The following is a 26,941-nucleotide window of genomic DNA, read 5'->3' as shown; positions in this document are numbered from 1 at the left end:
TTGACCTGGTTTGGGCCTGCTCTTCTCTTGCTGGTGTTGGCAGCCCGATGAAAGCCGGTTGTGCCATCCTTTCCACCGGTGAAATCATTTCCTCGTTTGTTGGGGTCCAATCCGCTTCTCCAGTCTGGTCTGGCAGGCTCTCTCTTGATGCTTCGGCTTCTGGCCTGTCTCCTCTCTCATGTGAACAAGAAGGCGAAGGCAAGCCTTCCTCTGCGGCTGATGTTATCACTTTCCCTTCCCCACTCAGGGACTGACATTTAACTGTCATAGGCCCTTCATTATGAAACACCAGTGGTGCTCTGGTGTATTCAACATCAGCTACTCCTCCTACAACCGCTGCCGTCTGTCCATCTGGGCCCTGAACTTGTCCTCCTCTGAGGGTCATTACAGGCATGACATGTTGTCGTCCTACGGCATTAGATGTTAATGTGGCCCAAGGAAGAATCTCTGCTGTGTGATACTTGTTAGCATCTCCTGGTTTTGGAATCCAGTTCTTCATTTGGTCTTCCAGCTTCTTATTTTGCTCTTTCAGTTGTTTCAAAGCCTCCATTATGCTTTCCATATCTTCTGTTTCAGCTGTGTCATCCTCCTCCATCCAGGAAGATGCTCCGTTCCACAAGAACATCCACTTGCAACACTTTGCATGAGTTTGCTGTAGTTTCTTGATTTGTTGGTTAATTCTCCAGTTAATTGAACGTTTCTCTGCCTCGGTTTGCAGTTGTTCCAATTGCTGCTCACATCTCTCTCCTTCTATTTTGAGCACAAGACTTAGGGCTATTTTGTCATCCAGCCCTCTCTGTTGGGAAGCAATAAGCTTGCTTAGCTCAGCTTCCATTGCTTTGCATTCCTTCTCAGCTAACTTTGATGATCCAGGAGAAGCTAAACGAATGGCTCTTTTTAACTGTTCCTGCTGCTCCTTCAGAGGCTTATAGCCTCTGTGCCCAGTAGGTGTCATGCTCGGGCCGTCAGCCATTATCCTAGAACACAGGCTTACCTCCCTTTTTGTGACGTTATACGGCTCCTCCTTCTGGATCACTCCGCAATGTCTGCCTGTTAGCTTTCAGAATTACTTTCACTCCTCCAAGGGTCACTGTCTCCTTGTGATCTGCTTGGTAGGACACACAGCCAACGCAGTGTGTCAAGACTTAACCAAGCCTCTTTCAATATTCACTTTTAATGACTACTTTTTACTCTGTAACATAAATGTTATAAACTCATACACACTGCATGTTAACTTTGGGGCACAAAACAATAACACAGCTCGAATTCATTCACACAGCCTTAAATTTTTTCACAGAAAATTGCCCCAAAGCAATATCATGTTTGCTCACAAAGTGACAAATTCACCGTGTTCTACCGTAGCATAGGCAAAATGAGCCGCGTCTGTAGGCACCCAATTTGGATCATTTTCATTCTCAGTTATCTCCTTTAAGCCTCGAAATAGGAGAAGACAACGTTGCACATAGGCATTTAATTCATGCATCTCAATCTCAGACCACACTGTCATCTCATAAGGTGAAACACCTTCCTCAGTCACTATGTGACATTTACAGGTCACCTCCAGCCGACCCTCTTCCTCTGCAATTTGTATGTTACAGGTTGCAAAATAGAGCACAGGCATGTTTGCTTGTATTCTATTTAACAACGATTTAACAGTATTAGATGGGACTGTTTAGTGCATGGGACACAATATAATCATTTATTGTTGAAGGGACAAATGTCAAAGGGGTTCTAACAGGTCCACTTTATTGCGTGCTCATAAATTATTGTTATCTGGGTCACTCACCCAATGTGCTTTATTGTTTGAAATTATTAATTATGTCACGCTTATTAGTGGCTCATATTTATTTACGGCCTATGTTTGAACTTGACAACAAAGGCAGAGCATCATTTCATCCTTTCAGGGTGAAACACTCCACTTTCTCTGTGTCATGGCAGCTCAGAAAACTTCATGAACTTTACTTATTTAAAGGTATGACTTAAAATCAGTTGTGTTATCAGTATAAAATATTTAAGATTTAATTAAATTGTTTTCAATTGACTTACAGCAGCTTACTCTGATCTAGGAACGCTCTCTTATCCTCCTCAAAAACTGAAGTTACTCCGTCTTAAATGCTTTTTACATTACATAAATCAACTGTGATTAACTAATAACCTTCTAGTGATTCACACTTGGTTTAAAACATTCAAAAGCCTTCTAGGGACCTATTCTGATCATAACCTATGTGTGTGTAAGCTTGTTTGCATTTAACCCTCTGCACTCAAGGCATTTACTACACTTTATCAATCCGGACAGTCACGCCGAATGAAGCTTCTGACCTTCAAAGGCCGAGTGCCAACTCATTATAAGCACAGTTGCAAGGTATGTCTGAAAATTATTAAAACCACTCTTTTTCAATTAGAAGCCATTTATATTGTTATAACATCAAAACCAGCAGCATATTTACAAACTTTCAGCAATAAAAAGCCTTCTGCTTATAAGGCTCACACACACTCTGGGCAGGAAGTGAAAAGCTCCGTTCTCCTCCCTTGCAAATGCAGCTCATTTGCATGTTCACACCGTCTAAAAATAGCTCGCAGCGCAGCAGCTGCGCGTCACACAGAGTCTCACACAAAGCTCAGACAAAACTCTATTTTATATTACAAAGACGTCTTATATTTACAACCACTGACAGGCCTGACAGATTCAGCACCTAACAAATTTCGACAAATTTAAAATAACGGGTCTCACCGAAGAAAGTCTCACTTTTTTGTAATCAATTAACCAGTATCTGTTTCCTCCAGAACAGCCTATGGCCTGATTTCTAAAGAACCTAAACAATTTTGACAAATTTTACCATCTCACCGAAGAAAGATAACTTTTCTGTAATCAATTAACCAGTATCTGTTTCCTCCAGAACAGCCTATGGCCTGATTTCTAAAATCCCTAACTCAATTTAACTGTGTCCAAAAAAGCACATCACACCATTTAAAACGGTGAGGAGATTCTAACTCCTAGCTTATTTCAGGATGCCCTGTACCCCACAGTTAAGCCAAACTGAACTAACCCTGTTCGCCGACAGGTCAAGACCGCGCGTCCACGGCCAGGAGGGAGCGTAACCTCCGGGCTATGTGCTTCTTAGCATCTTCCAGTGCCGTCCTATAACAATTTTCACCTAAACAATTTTGACAAATTTTAACATATCAATTAAACAGTATCTGTTACCTCCAGAACAGTTTCTGACCTAATTTGTAAAACTATTAACCAGTCTCTGTTTCCTCCAGAACAGTTTCTGTCCTAATTTCCCTACCAAACTACCTGAGCCTTCAGCTCAATATCCAGGGACTCAAACCCAACATTATTACTTTCATATTTCTTCAACTTCATTAAATACTCTTAAACAACTTTAACTGCATAACACACGGTGATTCTCATCAAAATCAAAACAGACACTCACCAGCAACGTCAGTGAGTAGGCTTTTAATTTAATGCAGCCCAATTTGGCACAGTTTGGGAAACAACTCAACAGGCAGTGCCTTACCTTTAGATGCACCCGCGGAGCCACTCACATCAGATCCCTGGTCCGTGCCTGTCCGCTCGACAACCTCAGACCGTCCACACCTCACACTTCCACCCCAATACCACAGGACGAGCCCCCAAAATGTTAAGGTTCAAAATATTGGGGATGGACACCAGAGGAAAAACCCACAATAACAACACTGGTCCGGTCGGGTTGAGTCAAACGATGATTTAATGATCACACACGTGGGAGATGGACACTGTATGCAGACAGTCTCAGATCTCATCTCAAAAAACACATCACCATAGTTTTATGAAATCAGGGTATTAGAACGCCCCCTCATGCGTAGTGACAGGTGTAATACAATCAATGTTGACAAGTTTATTTAACACAAAGAATAACATTGTCTCCTTCCCGAGGGCAGACGCTGACTGCCCCCGTCTCCTGGAACCGTCTGTACCCTGCTAAGACACAACATGGCAGCTACAAGGACTCTTTCATTTGTTAAGACCATCAGTGTGTATTGCTCTAAATCAAGTATATAATATTAAATGAATATTGCTGGATCAGCTACTTCTACTTAAAACATATTAAAACATGACTAAGCACAAAATCACCAAGAATAACATCTTATAAGTGCTGTGTAAGCGCGTGCGGCCTTCCAAGCTCAAAGCCTTTGCCCTCCATAGATCAGCCAGACTCGCGCTGGCTGTAGCTTTTAACCTTTAATTACCTTGAGCACAACTCTAGAATAAGCAACAAACTGCAATGTGTATGGAATGATCATGGTTACATCTGCAATGGAAAATCATGTTATTATTCTGGTACCTGTAAGAAAAGATCAAACTAAAGTTATCACCATCACTGTAATGCAAAGAATAATGTAAGGTCAAAAACTTCAATTTATGCTTAATGCAAAGCTGGTTATATACTTCTAATGAACTAATAATGCCATATTAAAATATTAAATGATAATGAGAAAAACATCCCCTCCTTATTCTACACTACTCAACTCATAATTAATAAATAATAAACACAACTGCAAAAGTAACACAGGAATAATGCCTGTGCTGATGGAGGTGAGAGAGCAGAAGCTCCAGCTTCTTGGGTTTTATATGAGCGAAGGTGAAACTTCTGCAGCCAATCAGCACTAGGAATAAATCTGAAGCTTAAATGTAACTGTAGAAAGTTAATGACAGGATGACAGATGTACTGGTACACTGGGGCAAGTGTAACACTTATATTATTGAGCTCGTCACATAAAACACATCTCAGCATAAATAATTAAATACCAAACTGTAATAGCAAATGGCACAGAGTTCATTACAGCAGTGCCACATTTTCTCTGCTTGTTTTCCCTGCTCAAAACCAATAAAAAACTTTTTTTAAATAAAACACAACAAAGCTCACAGAGCTTGTTTAGATCTTTGATATAGAAACATGTGAATGATATGTATGGATTACAGTAGAGTACTGCTTTTTTATGGATGCTGTGGAGGTGGCTTAGTTTACATGTCTTAACAGTGGGAGTGAGTGATGTTCATTTTTTTTATTGTATGTATATAATGTATGACTATCAGTTTCAAGTTGAGCTCTGGGCAGTTGTTATTGTATAGTTTCCATTGCATATAAAATACCAGGCAGTCATAACCCCTACAGCATTCACCGCAGTAGTCCAAATCAGCTGTGAGTGTTGCTAGAGTTTTGCCCTCTTCATCACAGCAGCCTGTGCCAACATCAGTAAGCGACCCTGCCACTTCAGCCAGAGTCTTAATTCATGATTGCCCAGTCCTAACTGGTGCACCAAAGTAAGTTTCCCTGTTGAGCCCCTTCTGCTTCAAATCATTGAGAAGTGTTGAAAAGAACACCGAAACTCTTATGTGATGCAACCAGAATAGTTCAGCAGAAAGTAACATGTTAATTTAAGAGTTGATTACTCAAACTGTAGTGAGAGGCCAACCGAGGACATAAAGTATGTTTTTAGTCCCTTTTAATACATATTCATGAGGGTTAAAAGCTCAGAAACTGGGATCTGTAAAGCTTTTTCAATATGTATTTAATCTGTTTCTCTGTGCTTTGTGGTGAAGATTATTTTGGAAAGTTGTCTGTTGCGTGATTAAAATCTCCTTCCACTTCTGCATATTATGTTACAGCTTGTCTAGCCTACAAGGCTCCCTAACCTCTAGTTTGATCCCCAGTATAATTACAATCTCTATCTCCAACTGGGGGAATGACCTTTAATCTGATTAATTTAATCTGTATGAGGCGAGCACATGGGCAGATCAAGAACTGTTGACAAAGCCTGTTAACATATCAGTACTGTTTGTTTACAGCAAAAGTAACCTGCGTTTTGGTGAAATGAAGTATATATGAAAATGCACCACAATATACTGTTTTATTAATGAATTATGTGTAGAGATGGTAGACATATTTTTAGAACCATGACAGTCTAAACAATCCTCAAATTAATCTGTCAGACTTTGCTAAACTTTGTGTATTCGGTTCAGATGTATTGCTACTTATAATTTTGTAACTTTTTTTTCTCCAGATGAGATCATGCAGCTGGACAGCTGTCCTCTCCGCGCTGCTGACATCACTCCTGACCTGCAAAAGAAGTTTGCCTTCCTTTCAGGTCAAATTGCCATGTCTTTTTTTTGTCTTCCTTTTTGTTTTGTCTGTCTGCTTCACCGGATCTGGGTTCTTTGTCATTTTGTTTGCTATTTTTCAATGATCAGCACTCCTCTTAAATTTTTCATAATTCAGCTGAACAGGACAGCTTTAATTTGCCATTCAAATTTCCCCTCTATCGGTTTCCTCTTCACGGTTTATCACATTACGGCCCATGCTTCATTGATACTGTTACCTGGAATTTTTGGACTTACCGCCTCTGCATGTTAGATGTTTTCACCTCCAAAAAAGTGTATTTTTAGCATCATTTTAAAGACATTTCAAGCTACAGCAAGTCCTACAGTGACAAAAATCCTGTCCAAGAGGCGACCTTGTGGCTGTGGCAGAATTGAGAAAACATTTTGCAGACAAAGATCTAAGCAGACGTTGAAACCATGACCATGCACTTGCTGTTGCTATAGTGATGAGGGAAGGAAAAGGCAGAGATTTATATTCTAGTCATGAGTGCTGACAGAGCAGCTGTTTCACACAGGGACAGGCATGCGCGTGCATGCGTGCGCGTGGTGAGACTGTTGTTGTCAACGTTATTCACTGTGTGCAAACACTGAAGCATCCCTCTGTCTCATATCATTTTATTATTTTACTATCCTTCCATCTTTAATTGTTATATAATCTTTTGTCATCATCTTATTGAGAGTGAGAACACTCGAATATTTATTTTTTGTCATTATTTCATGTAAATGATCTCTGAGTCTCAAAGTCTCAAACCTGAGGCAACATTTAAATCATGTGCTGGAGATCAGTATTGGAGAAAACATGTATTTACATGAAACCAGTGGCTTTTTGCCGATTGTCTGTTGAAGAGAACGAGAGCCTACAAGACTATATTTTTTATGTGAATATATAGTATTTTTTTCTGTCCAGTCTCCAGTATCACAATCTAGTCTTCACATCAGTGCCCCCTTGTGACTGCATTTTTCGTTCTATTCTTATGTCCTATTAAACATAAAGCATTCTTACAGAACCCCCTATTTTATCTGGAAAGTTTCAGTGTATCTTGTTTTCCTTTTCTTAGGAGGAAGAGGAGATAATGGCAGCCCCATCATTGTGTTCCCAGAATTCCCTGCATTTGGGGAGATCACAGACAAGGAGTTTCACAACGTGTTGACCTACCTGACAAGCGTCCCAAGGTAAAGTCTGAACTTTTTCACCTCTAATTAAAGTCTCATCTCGCTCACCCTGTGTCACCTTTCCCTTGGTTTCTCTACGGTCATTGCAACAAAGTACTGCTGATGAACATATCCAGGTTTATGGATAAACCATGTGGCCCAGACAGTATCAAATATTATGTAATAAAATAGAAAGGCTTTGAAAGTGGCTCAAACTAGGGAAGTTTTCATGCTGATCACCTGAACTGAAACTAGAGGAAGGATAGTGATGTACTGGAAGGAGTGTATGAAGTCTGCCAGTAGATGGCAGTAGTTAACTTATTACAGCCTCACTCTAGAATTGCTCAAAGAGGAAGACTCAATTACCTCATAGCTTTGTATAAAAGAAGAGGGCCAGTTGGGATTCCTGCGGACACTTTATTTTATAAGTGTTCTTCAGTTCAGTCTTTGTCCACATGGGCAGAGCAGATGTCGAGAGAAGAGGAAAAAATTTGCAGGAGCAACCGTTTCTCCAAATTTCTTTTATAATCAATACCTGGCTCTTTAAATCATGATATTTTTTTTATGTTTTTTGATTTAGCTTATCATCTTGTATGTCCTGCTTTCCCTTCATTCTGCCTGAAATTTCTCATTGTGTATAAATAGAAACCAGCAGTGATTCTAGCGGGTTGAACCTGAATAATGCATACAGCTAACCAGAGGGGTGTGTGTGTGTGTGTGTGTGTGTGTGTGTGTGTGTGTGTGTGTGTGTGTGTGTGTGTGTGTGTGTGTGTGTGTGTGTGTGTGTGTGTGTGTGTGTGTGTGTGTGTGTGTGTGTGTGTGTGTGTGTGTGTGTGTGTGTGTGTGTGTCATGGCCACTTGCTCACTGAGGCATGTCTCTGTATCCATGTGTCTGCAATGGCCTTTAGTCACAGCACAGCTTTTCTTCCGTTAACAGTGGAGCTTTAATCACTTGAAGTAAATACAGAGTTAGTTGGCCAATGTTTGGCTAACTTTATTTCAGTATGGGCTTAATTTTCCTAACTGGATACAATTTAGGTAATGCACTTACTTGTTGGTCACTCTGTCAAGTGAGTGAGGGTCAGCCACAGGGTGAGATGGTGCTGAGCCAGCCTCAAGCTGTTCTGAATGCACAGACAGATGGCTGGAGATACCTGAGGGACTGACACCACGAATGAGGCACACAGAATCCAGGGACAAATGTCTGTTCTGACCTTGGACAGCTGCTGCTTGTTTGAAATTAATACCACAGGATCGATATTAATTGTAGACATAATTTCTTATGTTGATACTCTCATACATACGTACGTGTGCATGCTTGACTGGCTGGTTGCTGGGATGTGTTGACTACTAAACTAATTTGGGTCTTGTCTTGTGAATGAAGGAATCTAATTAATTGACTCTATTCTTTGCATCCACCAACACTCAGTAAATGAACCCGTAAATGGTTTGTGTATCTTGGGGAATACAGTCAGCAGACAGACTGTGGGGGGAGGGGCATTAAGCTGGTGCACTCTTAAAGTGGACATGAAACACTACGTATGAAGGTTAAGACCATGGAGCTCTACTCTTAAAAGAATTGTGATAGATTTAACAGTCTGTGACTGTGAAGTGTTTAAAGCTACAGGCTTTAGCAAATGCATTGCAACATCTTGTGCCAGTACAGAATGTGATGTCACAGGGTTGGTGGGTTGGTTGCTGCTAATAGACTTAGATTAGTTTATGTAAAATAACTAGTGAAAGAAGCGATAACTCAGTGGAAAGCAAGGAAGCTAAAACTAAAAAGCAGTTTATGGTGGCTACTTTATTTTTACTGTCTTTTTCACTTTCTGCGTCTTTTTCACTAACTGATTCTTTATCGTTGGCTAGCTGCACCGAAACAGGAGAATCCACTTGTTAGCCGTAATGTTAGGGTTTGCAGAGTACTTTATAAATAACGACTGCATGGAGGAAATCCAGTTTACAGCATATAACATTTACTACATGCACATCACAACACAAGCATAACTACGTTTTTTTACCAAAGCACAACTGGGAATGCCAATCTCCATCAGAAGGTCCGCAGCAAGGTCCAGATATAAATGAGGTCACTTACATTTGGACCTTGTTTTTCCTCACTTCTTGTATGAATTTCTAATATGGCACATCCAGTGTCTGCAGTGGTTCCACTACTCTAGGGGACCTACCAATGCTTGCCAAAATGAAAAAAATGCCTATATAACAGCAAATATGATCTTGGATTTAAGCTCATTTTGTTTAAACCCAGTAAATAAACACCATGTCCAGCTTTCACTGAAATCTGCTAATATTTCTAAGTAGAACAGCAGTTCTTGTGCCTTATAGAGGGATGGATGAACAGATACGTTGCCATCACATAACTTCATCAGTCCTTCAGCCAGATCTCGTTACACTATGTTGACACAGACAATTTGAATACAAGTTATTGTTTTGCATCGTGTTAAATAAACCAGTATAAAGCATCAAATAATTATAGTTTGTAATTCTTCAAAAACCATGCAAGGACCTTGAGAACTGGCCTGAGGAAATTGAACTCTCACCTTTAGAATGAGATAATCAGTGAACAGAACATTCTACATTCGTTATATTACTATAGTAAGTACGGAAGTAATTATATATGACTTTTAATGTCTTCCTCATATCACACTTTGCAGACTGATGCCGAAAATAAAATGAAACCTCAGTACTTCCACAGACAGTTTCACTCTAATGTGACCATTCAAATAGTTAAATGTCTAACGTCACATGTGAGAATGTTCAATACTTCAATTTTCTTGAAACAGGAGCTTTACTGACCTCTTGAAATTCCTCATAAAATGTTGTTCACTGTTTTAAATGTCAACTACCACTCATGTGTTCAGCTGCTAGTGAGGGGAGGGGCTCTGTGCCTGCTCTATCCACAACTGGTGGACCCAAGATCGCACTGTTGGTTTTGGTAATATTTTGATTGAGTATCTAATTTTGTAGTCATTTTTAGTAGCGATTAGCATCCGGATATCAATTTTTGTGACAATACTGATGGAATGCTCCCTCAGACACATTAGCCAGGTGCCTATAAGCAGGTCAGCTATGTTTTGGCAGTAGGTCTCAAAATTGGTGTGATTGGTTTTGTCTGAACATACACAGATTGTGTGATATTTCAACAAAGACACAACTACAATTGTTAGTGTGTACAATCAAATTGTAAGCTTTTTGTTGATAACGAAAGACCAAAGAAAGAAAGAGAGGCCCAAATGACTTCTCTGAAATCATACCATCTCTGATCTAAGTCTATATTAATTTGGTCTTTGCTAGAGAAAATCATTTCAACTTCATAATACATTAAATTAACATGGATACAATCACTGCGAGAAAATCCCCCTTAGAAGTCAGGCGAATGGTTTTGTTTTCATAAGCATAATCCAAATTAAAGTTTATTTTAATTTATTTTGTTTCTTATAGATTCACAAATTAACAATTGGTTTGCTTCTTATTTATTATATAACACAGATGCACATTTCTTTGCCCTGTTAAAAGACAAGAGGAGGCCGGAGCTGTACCATGCGTGTTATGTGTTGCATATCCACTAAACCAGGAGACTCATCCCATCACTGCAGTGGCTTTGGGCAAAAGCTTTTTCACAGCTCGACTCACAGCTCAAGGTGCTTCTGTACCCTTTGACATTAGAAATCCAATTATTAGAAGGACACTCATGGATGCGCAGCCCCCAAAGCACCAGAAAATATCTATGAATATTTAAATGAGTAGTTTTTGCAGTAGTTGGGAAATTGTGTGTTTGCAAAAAAAATTTATAGCTACACAAAAAACTGTACATCCACTTATTCACATTTACCTTCAAATTTCTGCTAATACTTTACTTTAAAGTTGTGCTACTACTTGATAGGCCAAATGATTAAATTTCCCATCCCCTGGCAGTGGATGTTCAGCATAAACCACCCTCTTATTTTAGGAGTCATAAATGTCTGAAAGGATGAAAAGCTCTTGTCTCACTTTACCTCTGCACATGAGTTGTAAAGCAATGACTGTGTGAAACTGCAGGGGTGAAAAGTGAGGATGATAGAGGAGGAGAAAAAGGAAAAGATGAAAGGGGAAGGAAGTGTCATGAGTAATTTAATGTAAATGATACAGTAAGTAACAGCATTAACTAGAGAGGCAGACATGAATAGATTTACTAATACTGCAAGCTTTGGGTGCACACTGTAAATGCTCTTCAGAACCTCACTCACATCTGTTTTGATCCGTTGATTGGCTAATAAAGCTGCCCATTGCTATGCACCCTTGGTTTGGTTGGCTCTTATTCCAGCAGCTCTCAGCTCTCATTGGTTAGCGCACAGATGCAGTGAAGGGGGTGCAGAGTCTGGATCCTGGAATGGTCTTAAACATTTGGCTGCCTCTGCTTCAAACAGCACAACACACTGGGATCTGCCTCCTCTACTGTGTTTTCATTTTGCCTTCATTGTTACACGGACCGCTCTTTTTTTTAACTGCTGCCACCTTGTCTACGCAGTCAATAGTTGCAGAATGAAAGATGTGAAAACAAATACTTGAAGCTTACTGGAATATTTCTGCTTGAAAGGTAATGACGGTGCTTTACCACTACCTGAAACAGGATGCACATGTTTCAGGTAGTGTAGATAGGATTCTGCTGGTAAACTGCACGTGCGGCCGTCAGTAGTTGTTGTCAGTGTTTACCCATCCCCTCCCCATTTCTACTGGGACCACAAAGGAGAGCAGGGGAATGGGGGAAGTGAGGGCTGGGGGCTGGTGGCCAAGAAATCTGGAGGCGCTTCACAGTATCTCCTTTTATTGATGGCGCCAGCTGTCTAAGAAGATAAAGAGCAGCACAACAAAACTGAAATCTGTGAACAGGCACTTGGCTTCACTTCTGTGCCATAGAGGATTTTTTCCCACCTCTTAAAGCTCTTGTGTTTAAAGAATTCCCTACTTGTCTGTCGTTTGGTTGTAGTACAGGCTGTTTCCATGTAAAACAAACAAACAAACTGATATGACATCCTCCACATTCACTGTGCTGCTAACTTTCTCACCCTTGAACCATCAAGCTGGTCACAACAGATCTGTTTAGTTTGTGCTGAAAATGTTTCCTCCTTGTGTGTTCCAGCTTGTCGTCAACAGGCGTGGGGTTCATCCTGGTGATTGATCGCCGGCAAGACCGATGGGCAGCTGTAAAGGGGACCCTGCTTCGTATTGCAGTAAGTTTGTCTTTGCCTCTGCAGATCTGAGCATGCACTTGCCTTCTGCATGAGTCTCACTGGGACAGAAACAGATATTTCATCAGCTGTGAGAGTGAGGGGACCGAGGTTTGACAGGAACTGTCCGTACACCATCACCCATGGGAGGATGAAGCTTATTAGGCCTCAGAGAGATGTTGTAACTTCCTCTACTTAACAGCTCCACCACTAATATATGAGAAAGCACAGCCATAAGCTCTCGACCATTACCATCACAGCCAGTGTTTTCACAGCTATGGGGAAAAATAAGCTGAAAATACAGCAGAATGTGTTTGTTTTGTTCACACATTCGTTTAAATCTTTCACTCATCATCTTGGCTTTACATTGATTGATATTTGGGCCTCTATTATAAACAATTGAGTAAATTAGTATAAATGAGTCACTTAAATGCTGCTCACAGTGGCTTAAAGGACTCCTGCACAACCTACTAAGCAAAGTAGCCTTTTGTATGTTTTTCAGCTGCTGCATGATACATCAGGATAGAGGGAACTTCTGATATAATCTCTTCCATTGCTCATTAATCCTGCTTCTTTTTAGATGGAAAACTGACACTAACAGAATAAGGAGAATGTTATTTTGGAGCATGTTTCATTTGTCCCAGGCTTTACTTGTGTACAGTGAGCCAGAGTGTCTATATGATCATCCATGTTTCAGGCTTTCTGTAGGGAGTTGATGAAGCACTGGCAGCGCTCCATAGTGTATATAGATGGGGGTGGGAATCACCCTCTTACACAATCTCTCAGTATTGTTTAACTGGAGCTAAACCAATGGACTGCTGACAAGCACCATGATTCATATACTAATGAAAGAAGGCCACTTTTCTTTGGCTTAGTAGCTTCTTTATGTAACAAAAATGAGCTACTGTGTTGATCTCCAGTATCATAGAATTGCTCCACTGGAATCAAAAGAATCTCAGGATTTTTCAGACACGGCAGATGACAAAGATGGTGTGTAGGACAGTTTTCCTTAAGGAAATCTACATAGAACAGCATTTTTTGTGTGAAGCAGATCCTCACGTGTCTATTGAAAACACTGAAGGAGGCAGATGTATAAAAAGATGAAATGCCTGAGTGGGAGAGCAAACGATGGCTATTACCACCCACTGTCTCCAGAGATATGGGAGACCCACTCAGTCATTTCAAATTAAATCAAGCTTTATTAATCCCACAAGGCAGACTTTTACAGGTTGACAGGCTGGTAATAAGGGGCCATTCAGTCAGCCCTGTACTAATACTCTGCTTGAAGTGATTCCACCAGGCTGTTAAATACGTGGTGATGAAAAGTGGCGCTATCTGTAGAGTGGAGGTTCTTCCGTCTGTGTGTTGGTCTGTGTCTGTGAGAAAATAAGGCGGCTGAGGAGTGATGCTCTTTGTCTTTTGCTGTGCATGTGCATGTCTATGTAGATGTGTGTACTCGTGCATATGTGGGCTTGTGGGCCTGAATGTGGGTCAGTGTGTTTTTGAGGACAGCTGAGCTGAGTCTTATGAGAGAAAGTGTTTGTAGACTGGTCTTAATTAAGTCTGTCACTACCTAAAGCTTGTCATTTATCAGGCTCCTCCTGAGGCGTGTGTGTGTCAGCCATTGTCAAAGAGCAAGTAGTGCATGACTGCCAGAGACAACAGATCCAAGCAACATGGATGAATGCTTGGAAGCTAAGACTGGATATATAATATAGTGTCAGCTCCCAAAACTGTCTGTAGCCTTTAGCCTATGAGAACTTTAATTTAAAGAAGATAACCTGCTGCACATGAATATATAGTTATATTTCTAAAAATATATATTTTTAATTCCTGCGACTGTTTTAGAAAACACACTGTGTTAGTTGGACTATATTTAGCTAGTGCACTAGGACTCACAGCAGTGCCTTTGTTCAATGTATTCTCTGAAGGTTTAACAATACATTACATTAAAGTTCCTAACAGCTATTCTGGATTCTTACCAGGAATCGGATATATCAGGCTTTGCTACACACAGGCTCAGATATTAATTTGCATATATATTTCTTAGGATTTTGGTTTTTTGATGGTGATAAAATATAGAATCTTACCAGATTTACCATTTACTCGTTTCAGATTTGTTTCTGCACAAGACTGCCAGATCCATTAATCATAAAATAATTAATAACAGGCCTGTTTTGTGATAACACCTACCACTAACAAACAGAGCCATATGTTCTGCAGATTGCATGATTCATCTCTGCAGATGGTGAATGACCATTTTAACCAGTTATCTTCCTTCTTCCAGCGGGTCAGTAAGGACAAACAATGGATTGATTTATTAATCCCATTAATAATGCTGCTCCCAAGAGGATTTCTTTTATGAACAATGTATTCGCTCTCACTTCTGCTTGGACCAGCATTCCCCAACTCACTCGAGGAGGATGGCCAATCAGACAAACCATCCATTTAGGTCATTAGCTAATTAAAGCTGCATTATCTATTGTATTGCCTGAAGAAGGGAGATCAGCTTGTGCCCTCCATGCTGTCAGTGGGTGTCAATCATGACATTTTAATTAGCTTTTATTGGGTCTGTTGGCTGAGAGTGTGTGGTAGATGGACAGAAAGATACATATGAAAAGGATTTATGTGGATGTTCTGAACACATGAAGCAAAACTGTTTTGCTTAGTGAAATCTGTTTTTGTGCTGAGTATGTTGTTTGAAGCAACTGTCTTTGTTTTCTTTTTGCAAAGAAATAATCAAGTTAATTATAGACGTGTCCCCTAGTGTTTATACTGTGCAGCCAAGCTGTGAAAAGGGCTAAAAAAATACTCCTCAGATACAGGGATAAGATGTGACATAGATGTGTCTAAAAAGGAGATAAATTGATAACTTCCTTGTCACCAAACAACTCAAAACTATGCCAGTTCAGCTTGACAATGTCAACTGAGTAAGGGGAAACCCTGATTGAATGTGCCTCCACACATGTGTGAATACGCCGTCTGCCTCATTATTCATGCAGAAGCATCTCAGAGACATGAAGATTAATGTCCCTGGCATGCGATGGCGCCCTGCACCCTCCACATTTTCTTCATTCTCTGGTAGTCTACTAGCTTCTTCACATCGGTGTTATCACGTGGGAGATGGAAGGAGAGACAAAGGGGGAGAGTAATATATGAGAAGTCCATGCTGTCAGCAGGAAAACAAAAGAAGAAAAAAAACAGAACATGTACAACTGAAGTGTGATGACTTGCTTGCCTTACTACATACTCGGTCTCCTTTCCTATGTCAGGGCTCCTTCCCAGGGAACCTCCAGCTGGTTCTGGTTCTGAGGCCCACTACCCTTCTGCAACGCACACTCTCCGACATCCTCTTCAAGTTCAACAAGGATGAGTTCAAGATGAAGGTGCCGGTGCGTGCGCTTTGGGTCTCCTGTGCAAAAACACACTTGTGTCTATTCCATGAGTGACTTGTGTTCTCCTCTCAAATAGGAAAAAAAATGAAGAAGAAATATAGTTGCTCAAAGATGTTGATGTTTGTCTCTCTCAGGTGATTATGTTGAGCTCTATAACTGAGCTGCACTCTTATATTGATCGCACCCAACTGACCCAGGAGCTCGGGGGAACACAGGAGTACTGCCATGAGAAGTGGATCTCTCACCGCACAGTATGTACTGTTCAGTACTATCCATTGATTATAAGACAATTAAAAAAAAAACACCTTTTTCTGCATGCCTGTAAGCAAGGGTTAAAGTGGGTTTTGGTAGAAGGGAGAACTCTAGTATTCAATGCAGCTGTAAGGATTAGGGGCGGGATCATTTAAAAATAATACTTTAAGATCTAATTTAAACTGAAATGTGCTACCCTTGACATAACCACTTACAATGAACACCACAACCTGCACTGCTTAGTCTGTGTGCCACAGTGCTGTAAACTAACCACTACAGCCTGCACTAAAATCCCCAGCATTTTCATCCAGCACATATATACAGTATGTACCATGTACAGGTCCAACATCTGATGACCAAAGAATAAGCATGGTTACATAAGCTTTAAATTTCCAGTTTATCAGATGCCTTTGAAAATAATTTCTCATCTTCCTCTCCTGTCCTCTTTGTCTTATACCTTTCTCCATCTCTTTGAGGGAACTTGCTATACCACACACAATTGGCTCGCAGCCACACTGTGGTCCAAACGGTACAGAAATAGTTTGTATTTGCTGATATTTGCTAAACTTTTTGAAGCATTTGAAATTACCTGAAGGTTATAAGTGTTACTCTGTTTATCCATGAACACCTTACTTGTGTTTAACGTGGAAGCTGGCTTGTAAGTTGGCTGCAGCACATGAAAAATAAATTTTTCGGTTCTATTAGATATTAAACTGCTGATAAGATTTGATCACTTATTAGCTAAAAGTGCCAGAACTGGATCCATCCAGTCTACTTTAACCTCCGCCTATACAGTAAGATCAAAATGTAAAGTGATATTTGCAAATTGAGTACTGACGATATTGTCATAAAGTATTCTACTTACAGACTGCAATTCGGAACTAGCCAATCCCCTCAAAAGTGCACTTTATGATTTGTTTTACATGTTACAAGAACACAGTGCATTTTATCAGCATCACCTGAGAATGAAAATTTGGCATTTTCTCGATGAAAATCTCTGTTGTGTCTCCCGTGACTCAGGCTATTGAAGGCTTTGCACTGATGGTAAAGAAAACGGCACAGACTCTGCAGTCATTTGGGACTGAGCTGGCAGAAACTGAACTCCCAAATGAAATACAGGCCACAACCATCCTTCTGAGCACACACACCAGCAAGAAAGAAAGAATGAAGGTAATACCTTCAAATATAAAAATGCATTCTTTGAAATTACAAGAGTAATATGATATGCATTAATTGCTTCATTGGTCTGTTCAGATAATGCATGCTTGCCCCATCTGTCTCTGTATTTCTAGGAGGATTTACTGGTGGCTCTGGGTCAGGGCAGCAGGCTGTTGGAGAGCATCAATGAGCCTGTAGTGCGAGACCCCGACCACAACATGAACCAGGATGAACTGGAGAATCTGGCTACAGTTCAAAGGTTGGAACCAGTTACGCCAGTGGCACAGCTGCGGGACGGTGACTGAAAACTAAAAAACTTCCAGTCATGGCACATTAGGAGATATTAGAGGAGCACTTTTTTCTTTGCTGATTGAGACAGAACTTTTAACTTTTTGTGGGATGAATATTTGTTTGAAATTCATAAATAATGATTCCCTAGATTTTTTCGGACATGCTTTGAACTAAGTTAAAATTAAGAGCTAAGCATATCAGGCCAGCACTGAATTATAAAGGCATTTCACATCCTGATGTATTTACGTAACAAAAATTAAAGCCTTTTTTAAAATGCAAGATATTTTTTCCTGGCCTGTTTCATCTCTTTTCGCTATTTTAGGAATATTGTTTCAAGTCAGTATGCTTTGAGGTCACACGGTATTTTAAGGCACATTGAGAGAACCGATCTCCACAATAATCATAATAGTTATTGCCACTAAATAGCATAAAAACATGCAAACACAATAAACCAAGAGGATCTGAAAACCTCAGTCAGCATTCTCTGCTTCATTAATTTTCCCCCTACGGCTTTAGCTCGATTTAACGCTGGCTCTTTCCTCTCCGTCTTTCTCGCCTTGCCTGGCAGATTGCTGTCTCAGCTGGACGAGACAGAACGAGCTTTTGATGAGTTCTGGGTGAGACATCAAACCAAACTAGAGCAGTGTCTTCAACTGCGCCACTTTGAGCATAACTACCGAGAGGTGAGCAGGACTTTTTTTATATATTGAAATCCCGCATACTGGATCTCTTCAAAACTTGTGTTTCTGGTGCAGGTGAGGGCTCTGCTGGATCAGGTGTCTGAGAAACTTGCAACCTTCTCTGAGGTTGGGATCAGTCCAGCCCATGCTGACCACATCTTCATTGAGCTCACGACCTACGAGGAGAAAGTCTGTGTAAGTCACACCTGAATCATCACAATTAAAGCTTTGTGTAATCATGACCCAAACAGCTGAATAAGATGTTTTATAATATGGATGGGGGTGGAGGGGAGGTGTTCTGCTTTCTTTTTTGTCATTTCGAAATTACATTACACTCCAAAAACAAATCACCGGCTGTGTTTTAGCAGATGATTGAAATTAAATGATATTTAAATAAACTTTCATGTAAGAAAATTAAAAAAACGGAGATGTGCTTCATTTTGTTCAAAATGACTAATTTGTTTGCGATTTTATGTAGTAAGGTTGATAGAACAGATAATAGTGATCATCATCATCATGAAATGTGATTAAACATCTTTATATTTCATATTCATGTGTAAAATGTCTAAAGTGCAGCAATTTTCTCAAGTTTTCTTATTTCATAATGTGCGTTTATCTAATAAAGTACTGCACAGAGGACGCAGGGATCACTAAAAAAGTCCAACTTAAGGACATCAAACTAGATGAGTATCTCCCAAACTGTGAGAATAATTAAAGTCCATAAAGATAATAAGGAAAACCAAAGCTTAAGGAAGGTTAGCAAGGAGCAAGGGAACTCAGATGACATCAAGGGTGGAAAAAGAACAAGGTTGTGTCTAAAAATACAACAATCTACACAAAAAATTAAACAAATTTAAAGTAAAAGCGTAAGTAATTCAAATTGAAACATGCTATGCACTGACCAACAGAACCACATACTAAGCAAGAAAGACCTAAATAAAAAAGTAGTGCAATCAGCTTTAAATCAAGAACCAAAACTACATCAGTAGCTTCATCTGGACAAAATCCCATTACACTCTGCAGGAACTCTTAAATATGAGCTTTTAGGCTTATATTTCCTAAAATTCGTGTCACAGCTGCACAGTGCATTCAAAGCACAATACCTGTGTGCACAACAACCCCATATATTTTTGACTCACTCAGTGTCTATAACCCAACTGGACCTCTCAGGTCATCTCAGTGTGCTTTCAATAACTGTGGTCCTGTTCTTTGGAACAAACTGTCCGCTGAGCTGAGGTCAGAACTGAACTGTTGCACTACACTGGTCCTCAGGAGGTTCTGGTCAGAACTGCAGCCTTGTCCCAGGAGGGTGATGAACTGATCCAGAAGTCCCACTACGCTGAGGACTCCATTCAGCCCAAATGCAGTGAGCTTAGAACAATCAGTGAAACTGTGAACAACAATCTGAGAGCCAAGAAGGACCATCTCCTCAAAGCCAGGGAGCTACACCACCGGCTGGAGCGGGTGAGAAGACAACTGCATACATGCCCCCATTAGTCCCTTTGTCTTGTGTTGTTTCTGGTTTTTCCACTTTCATCCTCCTCTGCAGGCATCAAAGTGGGTTGATGATGGCATATACCTGCTGGCTTCTCAGCCGGTTGATAAATGTCAGTCACATGAGGGCGCAGAGTTGGCCCTGCAGGAGCTGGAACGTTACCTGGATAATGCAGGCGAGAATCAGCTGACAGACCTCAGCACCATCTGGAAAGACTACGAGGCCGTGCTGAACCAGCAGTTTAGGGTAAGAGGACTGACATGAGAGGAGAACACACGTGTTGCATTCAAACGTCACATCGCTGAGGTTTTCGCCAACAAAAATGACCACATTAGTGCTAATGTCTAACATTGCATAATATCTCATCTCAGATTATTGTGTTACGACTTTACTGATGTTGGCATACATCAATAACACATTTAATGGTGACACTTTTCCGGTGGCTTCCTGTGCATCAGGACCAAGTGGAGAAAGTTTTCCAGAAGCAGGCGTCCATGCAGGAGATGTTTGACAAGAGGAGAGTCAGCCTCAAGAAGCTGGCAGCTAAACAAACCAGGCCTGTGCAGCCAGTAGCCCCGAGACCCGAAGCCTTCATCAAATCCCCTCTCAGCTCACCTGGTCAGTCTTCACACGGCCGTACATTACACTCGTCATGCAGTGCAGAGCCTTTTCAGACTTTCTCAGGTTTTTGTGCTCTTCAGTCTTAGCATTACTTGAAGCCTGTTGATGCTGTCTCTAGCTCTTATGTGTGCAATACCTGAGACCATGCATTAACAGTCCATTTTCCACTGTTCAAACACAATAAGGATACATAACTTATTGCAGAACAACCTTGTAGAAGGAAATAAAAAAAATCTTATATTTTTAGCTTGAAATCACTATTTTCACGACAAAAAAAATGTATACATTTTCTTTATTTATCCTGCATCCTACACATTTACATACAAGGGCCTTTACACACTCTCCAGTTAATTTATAGTTTTTCACAGCTATTCTATTAGTCAGTATATTGAAGCATTGACAGTAATAGAAACCACATAACCTCTTTGTATTAATTGTACAAAATTGCCACACAATGTATAATATACATGTTGCAAAAAGGATGTTTCAAGCTGCAAGCATTACTGAGCTGAAACCAGCTTCTTACAATAATAAAGTATTTGGAAACCTTGAATGCAGCTTTTCTAATATCATGCCACATTCCTCATGACCAGCTAAAACGATCAAAGTTATTAATAGTTATTACATAGTTTAATAAGTTGAAAATCATCCCTGTATTTTCACATCCCCAGCACGCAGAGCAAAGCTGGAGAAGAAATGCTCAGAGACAGACTCCGGCAACTGTGAAAAAGTGAGACTCAAGATTCTGTTTGTAAACTGTTGTACAAGTGTTTTCTGAAGACTTTGGAGTCTGTTCCATATCCAATGTTCCCCCCCTTTTTTTTTAGGGAAATGGCCAACTGAAGAACGAATACAGTAGCAGCAGACATACCTCTCTGTCAGAGGAGGAGGAGAACCTGGCAGTGCTCAGGCGGTGAGGGATCAACACTAACTCTTTCATCTGTAATCAAATTACACAGCAGATGGGCTGTGTGAAAAGGGTTATCTGGGGATCTAAAGCTCCGTGCAGCTATCTGAGTACACCAAACCCCTTACTCGATCTCTCTGCCTTTGCCTTTCTGCAGACATGTTATGAACGAGCTGCTGGAAACTGAGAGGGCTTACGTGGAGGAGCTGCTCTGTGTCTTACAGGTGTAGAATCACTCCACAGAAGGTTTTCTGCGCTCTGTTTTTCCTGCTCTGGGTATTTCATATTGTGCTTTTGTTGGTTTGTTTCAGGGATACGCCTCTGAGATGGATAATCCAGCAATGTCTCACCTTATCCCTGCGCCTTTGCAGAACAAAAAGGAGGTTTTGTTTGGCAACATGCCGGAAATTTACCACTTTCACAAAAGGTAACGGAGCGCCATCTGGTGGTCACTGATCATATCTGTCCTGTGTTGGACATCAAGGCCAATAAACACATTCAAAATCTTTTTTTTTTTTCTTTTTTTTTGTTTTACCAGAACTTTTCTGAGGGAGTTGGAGCAGTACACAGACTGCCCAGAGTTGGTTGGTAGATGCTTCTTAGAGAGGGTGAGTAAAGGGTGAGATAGCCGAGAGGCACACAACAAATTTTACTGAAGGAAGGGACTGTGCTGTACAAATCTTTTTCATTGCTTTCCCCTCAGATGACAGACCTGCAGATCTATGAGAAGTACTGTCACAACAAACCTCGCTCTGAGAGCCTGTGGAGGCAGTGCTCAGACTGCGCCTTCTTCCAGGTGAACAAATCAGCCGTCAGCACATTTGTGTTAGCCTAACCCATTTAACATTTCATTGCTTGGGGAAATAACAACCTCCCAAAAAATATTTTTAAAAACTCATTTGTATAAATACTTAAATTCAGTTGCCTAGTTACCAAAAATTGCAAACTGATTTTTCCAGCGTCCAGTGGGAAATTAAAAGCTATAATATTTGAAAAACACAGCATTATATAACAACTCAAGTTACCAAGTTAAACACATTTTTCAGTGAGATACAGTAGCTCAAAAGAGATTTACGCTCAGGTGGGCAGAGTAAAAAGGTGTTAATGTTTTATTTGACATCATTTTCTTTTTATTACATCAGGAATGCCAGAAAAAGCTGGAGCATAAACTAGGTTTAGATTCATATCTCCTGAAGCCGGTTCAGAGGATTACCAAGTACCAGCTGCTACTGAAGGTGTGAATCTATCTGTTGGCCACAAATCAAACAGACTCTACAACTGTTTTTTTCTGTTTTCGTGTGGTTGCTATGAGCTGTTTCTTCGGTTTTTTCTAACTTCAGGAAATGCTGAAGTACAGTAAGGGCTGTGAAGGGGCTGATGACCTGCAGGATGCGCTGACCTCCATCGTGGGGATCCTCAAGGCTGTCAATGACTCCATGCACCTTATCGCCATTACAGGATTTGAGGTGAGACATTAAACAGGCGCAGAGTTTATCAGTCACCTAACAGATGCTTGGCATCCACTACATGGACTCTCAGAGCCACCATAACCTACAGTTTATAGTTAAATATCTAGAAGGGAAGAAATTTCACAAACTGGCCTGCTGCAAAGGTGCCCAAATATCTGTGAAGGTAGACTGAGACTGCATGGCTAGGTGCTTGATTTTATAGGCTACACCTGTGGCAATGGGACTGTTAACACCTGAATTCAAGGAATAACAGTTGCCAGCCAATACTTTAGTGTATGTCACTGACATGTCATGGACGTCAGATAGGTTCTGAGGTGAAATTGTTCTTTTAAATGATATAATAGAGCTTTTTACAATCCATGAAGCAAAACTGAAAGCTTTTTTTTTTTTTTAAATCAAAATGTAAAATCAGTTCAAACAAAGACTCGAGTAAGAAAGTCTACATATTTTGTGATATTTAAAACATTAAAGAACTGCACTGCAACAACATATCTGTGGCCCAGATATGCAAATCTGTAACACTCAAAAATAATGTGCAAACTGTGAAAACTGTTGGGAGAAAAGAGCTGACATGATCCTTCGACTTCCTTGATGTCAAAGGATCAAGTGTTAACAGATCATTTGAGATATAAAGGTCCAGAAAGGTGAAACTCCTTTTGAATTCCACTGTTACTTTCATCTAGCAGATGGAAACATGATGATAAGTGACGTGAGAGCTTTGAAATTAGGATAAATTAGACAAGTGTTCTGCTCTTGCGCCTGTTAAAACTTGGCAGCCACTTACAAGTGTATATATAAATTATTTAGAAAGATATATTTGTCATAATCGTGACACTTCAGATAACTCTGGCATACAGCACAAAAGAGAGCTACATTTGGCATAAAGACTGAGGTGTGTGAAAGTCAAACTTGGGCATCTGTAAACTATTTTAGAGCATATCCAGCGTGTTTTTGTTTTTAAATTAAAGTATCTCTTCCCTTCAACCCATTCATTTCTCAGGGTAATCTGAGTGAGCTGGGTAAACTGCTTATGCAAGGGTCATTCAGTGTGTGGACCGAGCACAAGAAAGGCCATGCCAAGGTTAAGGATCTGGCCCGTTTCAAGCCCATGCAGAGACACCTCTTCCTCCACGAGAAGGCCCTGCTCTTCTGCAAGAGGAGAGAGGAGAACGGGGAAGGTTATGAGAAAGCTCCTTCATACAGCTTCAAGCAGTCCTTGAATGTGAGCCCATCTAAGGTTGCAAATTGCATTTGATTCTTTTTTTACTGATGTGGTAACAAAGATGCATATTTCTCTTCACTGTTTATTGAACAGATGAGAGCCGTGGGCATCACTGAGAATGCAAAAGGAGACAACAAAAAGTTTGAAATTTGGTGCAACTCCAGAGAAGAAGTCTATATTGTTCAGGTAAATAAACAAAGACTAATAAAGAACAACTACTGAGCAAATACTCTGATAATGGTTAGATTTTGAGGGGTGTACATCCTTTTTGTCTCAGGCACCAACGGCTGAAGTCAAAACCACTTGGGTAAATGAGATCAGGAAGGTCCTGACGACCCAGCTGGAGGAATGCAGAGGTACATTCATGTATTATGAAAGCCATTATGAAAGTTTTTCTATAACTTATGCCTTAGCTGAAGTGATGTTCCAGCATCGCTGTTTTTCTTCGTCTGTCTTGTCTTAATGTTGGTTTAAAATGTTGGTTTAAAATGGAGCACTGTAACAAAAAATAATTTCCCCCAGGGATCAATAAAGTATTCTGATTCTGATTCTGATTCTGATTTCTCTCATTTGTGTCATTCAGAAGCAAGCCAGCAGAGGGCACCAGATCAGGCCACCCATGCTCCACCTGTTCCCACTGGAACCGTAAGTCTCAGGTAAGTCCGAACTCCCCACCTCATTTACTTTCTCTCACTGGTGTTACGAACATTTTCCATGTGATTGCCCTTTGTAAACTTTTAATAATCTGGGCCAGTTCTTTCAGAAATTGTTGAAGCTTCTCATGTTGCTCTCTTCTCCACTTGCAGCCCATTCAAGACAGGCCAGAAGAGCATTAAAAAGGGAGAAGAGAAGAAAGCTGAGTCCTGCAGTCCTGATGTCAATTCCTCCTCTTCTGTAAAGGCTGCAGGGAAAGGTGAGTGAAGAGCGCACGAGGGATACCCGCCTTGTTTCTTGTTAAATTTTAACTGTAACATTTGCAATGCATGTGTTGCATCAACTCTGTTTTACCCTACCTCTGTGCTTTCCCACTTCTTATGATTGGTTCGTGTCTTAACTTCTCATTTCCTAATGAATCAAGTTCCATTTTCCCTCCGTATTGATTCCCTCTTAACCCAACTTACCTTCTTCCTTAATTCTTTTTGTCCGTCTGTCTTGTCTCCTTGCTTTCCGTCTGAGTCAGATGAGGGTGTGACAAGCCCGACCTCAGACAGAGCTGCTGTGGCTAAAAAGCGCTTTACTTTACAGGGCTTCAGTAACCTCAAAGCTCAGAAAGGTAACTGCAAGCCAGAGATTTTCCATTATCCACCTGATATGTCATCTTCTGCATCTGTGAAACAAAAAAAGGATTTTTCCATTTAGTGTGACGCAATACATTTTTGTTTAATCATCTTAAGACACTAATATTACATCAGTTAGAAGCTGGATCACTCTCATGTCTTTAGGACAAGAAATAATCAGGCTCAAGTGAGTTTGCAGGAAGTTATTGCTATAAATCATCATAGATCATATACAATTATGTTTTTAACCTATTTCCTGACTTTGTCACAACTTCTGGGTAAAGCTAACTTCTGACAGCACTCTTTTCACTTTTACCACAAAGACATGAGTGTGTGACTGTTGCTCAGTCTGGAGAAAGTATCTGGGGGATTTTATTAAAGCCTTTTAGTCAGAAATGCTGCATGCTTCCCTCCACAGAGCCCTCAAGTACTGATGACAAAAGTTTTACATTGCCCATGACAGTCTTCCCATCATCAGGTATCGCACAGCTCTAGACCCCAGTTTTATTTCATCCAATGTAATGGCATTTGCACAGTTGACATTTTGACTTTGTTAAGAAAAGCATGTGAATCTGAGCAGGTGTTGAAAGTTATGTCAGGGTAAACAGAATAAATCAGCATGCAGAATATCAGAACCACAGAAGTGCAAAAACCTTACACCTGCATACTGTAACATGTCAAAATGTCTCCCATGAGCGGCCTCTGTGTTGCTGAAGCACTTTTTCTATGGCAGCAGCTTCTATTCTGAAATCTTGCAGAGTTCAGCTACTTTTTGCAGGTGCTGTTTTAGTTAGAGTTACTTTTCTACCTCTGTATTAGTTGACTTTTGTTTGTTTTATTAGTCTGAGCTGAGAAAGTGCTGTTTTCTATGCCTCCTTTATACCTTTCCATCATTCCTTTCATGAAAATAGGCCTGTTGAATATTACTTTTTGATAATTATGTCTTTCTTGATTTAACTTTCAACCTCATCTCTTCTTTTTACTTTTTTTCCCCAGGATCTCCCACCAGCCCAGATCACAAGACGAAACGCCAGAGTGATCCCACACCATTTGGCTTTAAAGGTAATGTTCAGCCACTGCATAGCCTCCTTGCTGGGTTAGTTGTTTTCCATAATGCTTGAATACATCCAAGGTCTTACACAGGTTTGGTTGGCTGCAGCTACAGCAGGAAAAGTGACTAGCTGTGTTTCCATTGCCTCCTGTCCCTCAGATGCAGGTCCTCCAGCCCTCCACCTGACCAGAGCCAGGTGGTTCAGCACCTCTAGTCTCTTACAGACAAAGTGGAGAGGTATATTGGCACTAACCTGCCACAGCTGGCTGTGTCAGGGTGTTTCACTGCTATGAACCTTTTAAAGGCAGCGCGTTTGTCTTTTCCACATCCCCTTCAAGTGCAGAGAAAATCATAGAATACCCTCTGACACAGAGGCATGTTTGCCTGCCCACTTTATACCTCTGTTTGAAGAAAGTTTAAAATATGAAGTTGCATGCCAGTCTCCACCATCTTGGAGTTTTTCTGTAGTGCATAGTTGTGGATCTGATTGTGTAATCTGGGATTCCTGATTTTAGCCACTTTTGTTCTAACAATGGGGACCTTATCGTGGTTCTTCCATACTCATCACTCTCCCTTCAGGTCACGTACATGTTTGACAGTA

At 40.5% G+C, this 26,941-nt stretch overlaps 1 protein-coding gene across 2 annotated transcripts in view; it reads left to right on the top strand.

Moving 5' to 3' along the window:
* The window catches only part of mcf2lb (mcf.2 cell line derived transforming sequence-like b), a 62,492-nt gene that overhangs the window by 32,269 nt on the left and 3,282 nt on the right, over positions 1–26,941 (top strand). Inside the window, exons 2-31 of one of the 2 annotated variants that reach the window (XM_085375280.1) lie at positions 6,049–6,132; positions 7,204–7,318; positions 12,435–12,525; positions 15,795–15,914; positions 16,052–16,168; positions 17,190–17,339; positions 17,462–17,586; positions 18,187–18,301; positions 18,374–18,493; positions 19,571–19,762; positions 19,848–20,039; positions 20,252–20,411; positions 21,086–21,144; positions 21,242–21,327; positions 21,479–21,545; positions 21,633–21,748; positions 21,860–21,929; positions 22,025–22,117; positions 22,464–22,556; positions 22,662–22,787; positions 23,791–24,012; positions 24,106–24,198; positions 24,290–24,368; positions 24,443–24,452; positions 24,573–24,668; positions 24,819–24,925; positions 25,193–25,285; positions 25,708–25,767; positions 26,286–26,351; positions 26,500–26,577. In XM_085375280.1, coding sequence (XP_085231406.1) covers positions 6,049–6,132; positions 7,204–7,318; positions 12,435–12,525; positions 15,795–15,914; positions 16,052–16,168; positions 17,190–17,339; positions 17,462–17,586; positions 18,187–18,301; positions 18,374–18,493; positions 19,571–19,762; positions 19,848–20,039; positions 20,252–20,411; positions 21,086–21,144; positions 21,242–21,327; positions 21,479–21,545; positions 21,633–21,748; positions 21,860–21,929; positions 22,025–22,117; positions 22,464–22,556; positions 22,662–22,787; positions 23,791–24,012; positions 24,106–24,198; positions 24,290–24,368; positions 24,443–24,452; positions 24,573–24,668; positions 24,819–24,925; positions 25,193–25,285; positions 25,708–25,767; positions 26,286–26,351; positions 26,500–26,577 — 3,195 coding nt within the window. The remainder of the gene's footprint in view (positions 1–6,048; positions 6,133–7,203; positions 7,319–12,434; positions 12,526–15,794; positions 15,915–16,051; positions 16,169–17,189; positions 17,340–17,461; positions 17,587–18,186; positions 18,302–18,373; positions 18,494–19,570; positions 19,763–19,847; positions 20,040–20,251; positions 20,412–21,085; positions 21,145–21,241; positions 21,328–21,478; positions 21,546–21,632; positions 21,749–21,859; positions 21,930–22,024; positions 22,118–22,463; positions 22,557–22,661; positions 22,788–23,790; positions 24,013–24,105; positions 24,199–24,289; positions 24,369–24,442; positions 24,453–24,572; positions 24,669–24,818; positions 24,926–25,192; positions 25,286–25,707; positions 25,768–26,285; positions 26,352–26,499; positions 26,578–26,941) is intronic. The other variant, XM_085375281.1, reaches the window with a different exon arrangement.

Source organism: Diplotaxodon limnothrissa, linkage group LG16 (assembly GCF_057381915.1).
Source record: "Diplotaxodon limnothrissa isolate DT_005_m linkage group LG16, D_limnothrissa_male_GT1.1, whole genome shotgun sequence".
Taxonomy (NCBI): Eukaryota; Metazoa; Chordata; class Actinopteri; order Cichliformes; family Cichlidae; genus Diplotaxodon; species Diplotaxodon limnothrissa.
The sequence above is the reverse complement of the archived record's forward strand: the minus strand, read 5'-3'. Positions and strand labels throughout refer to the sequence as shown.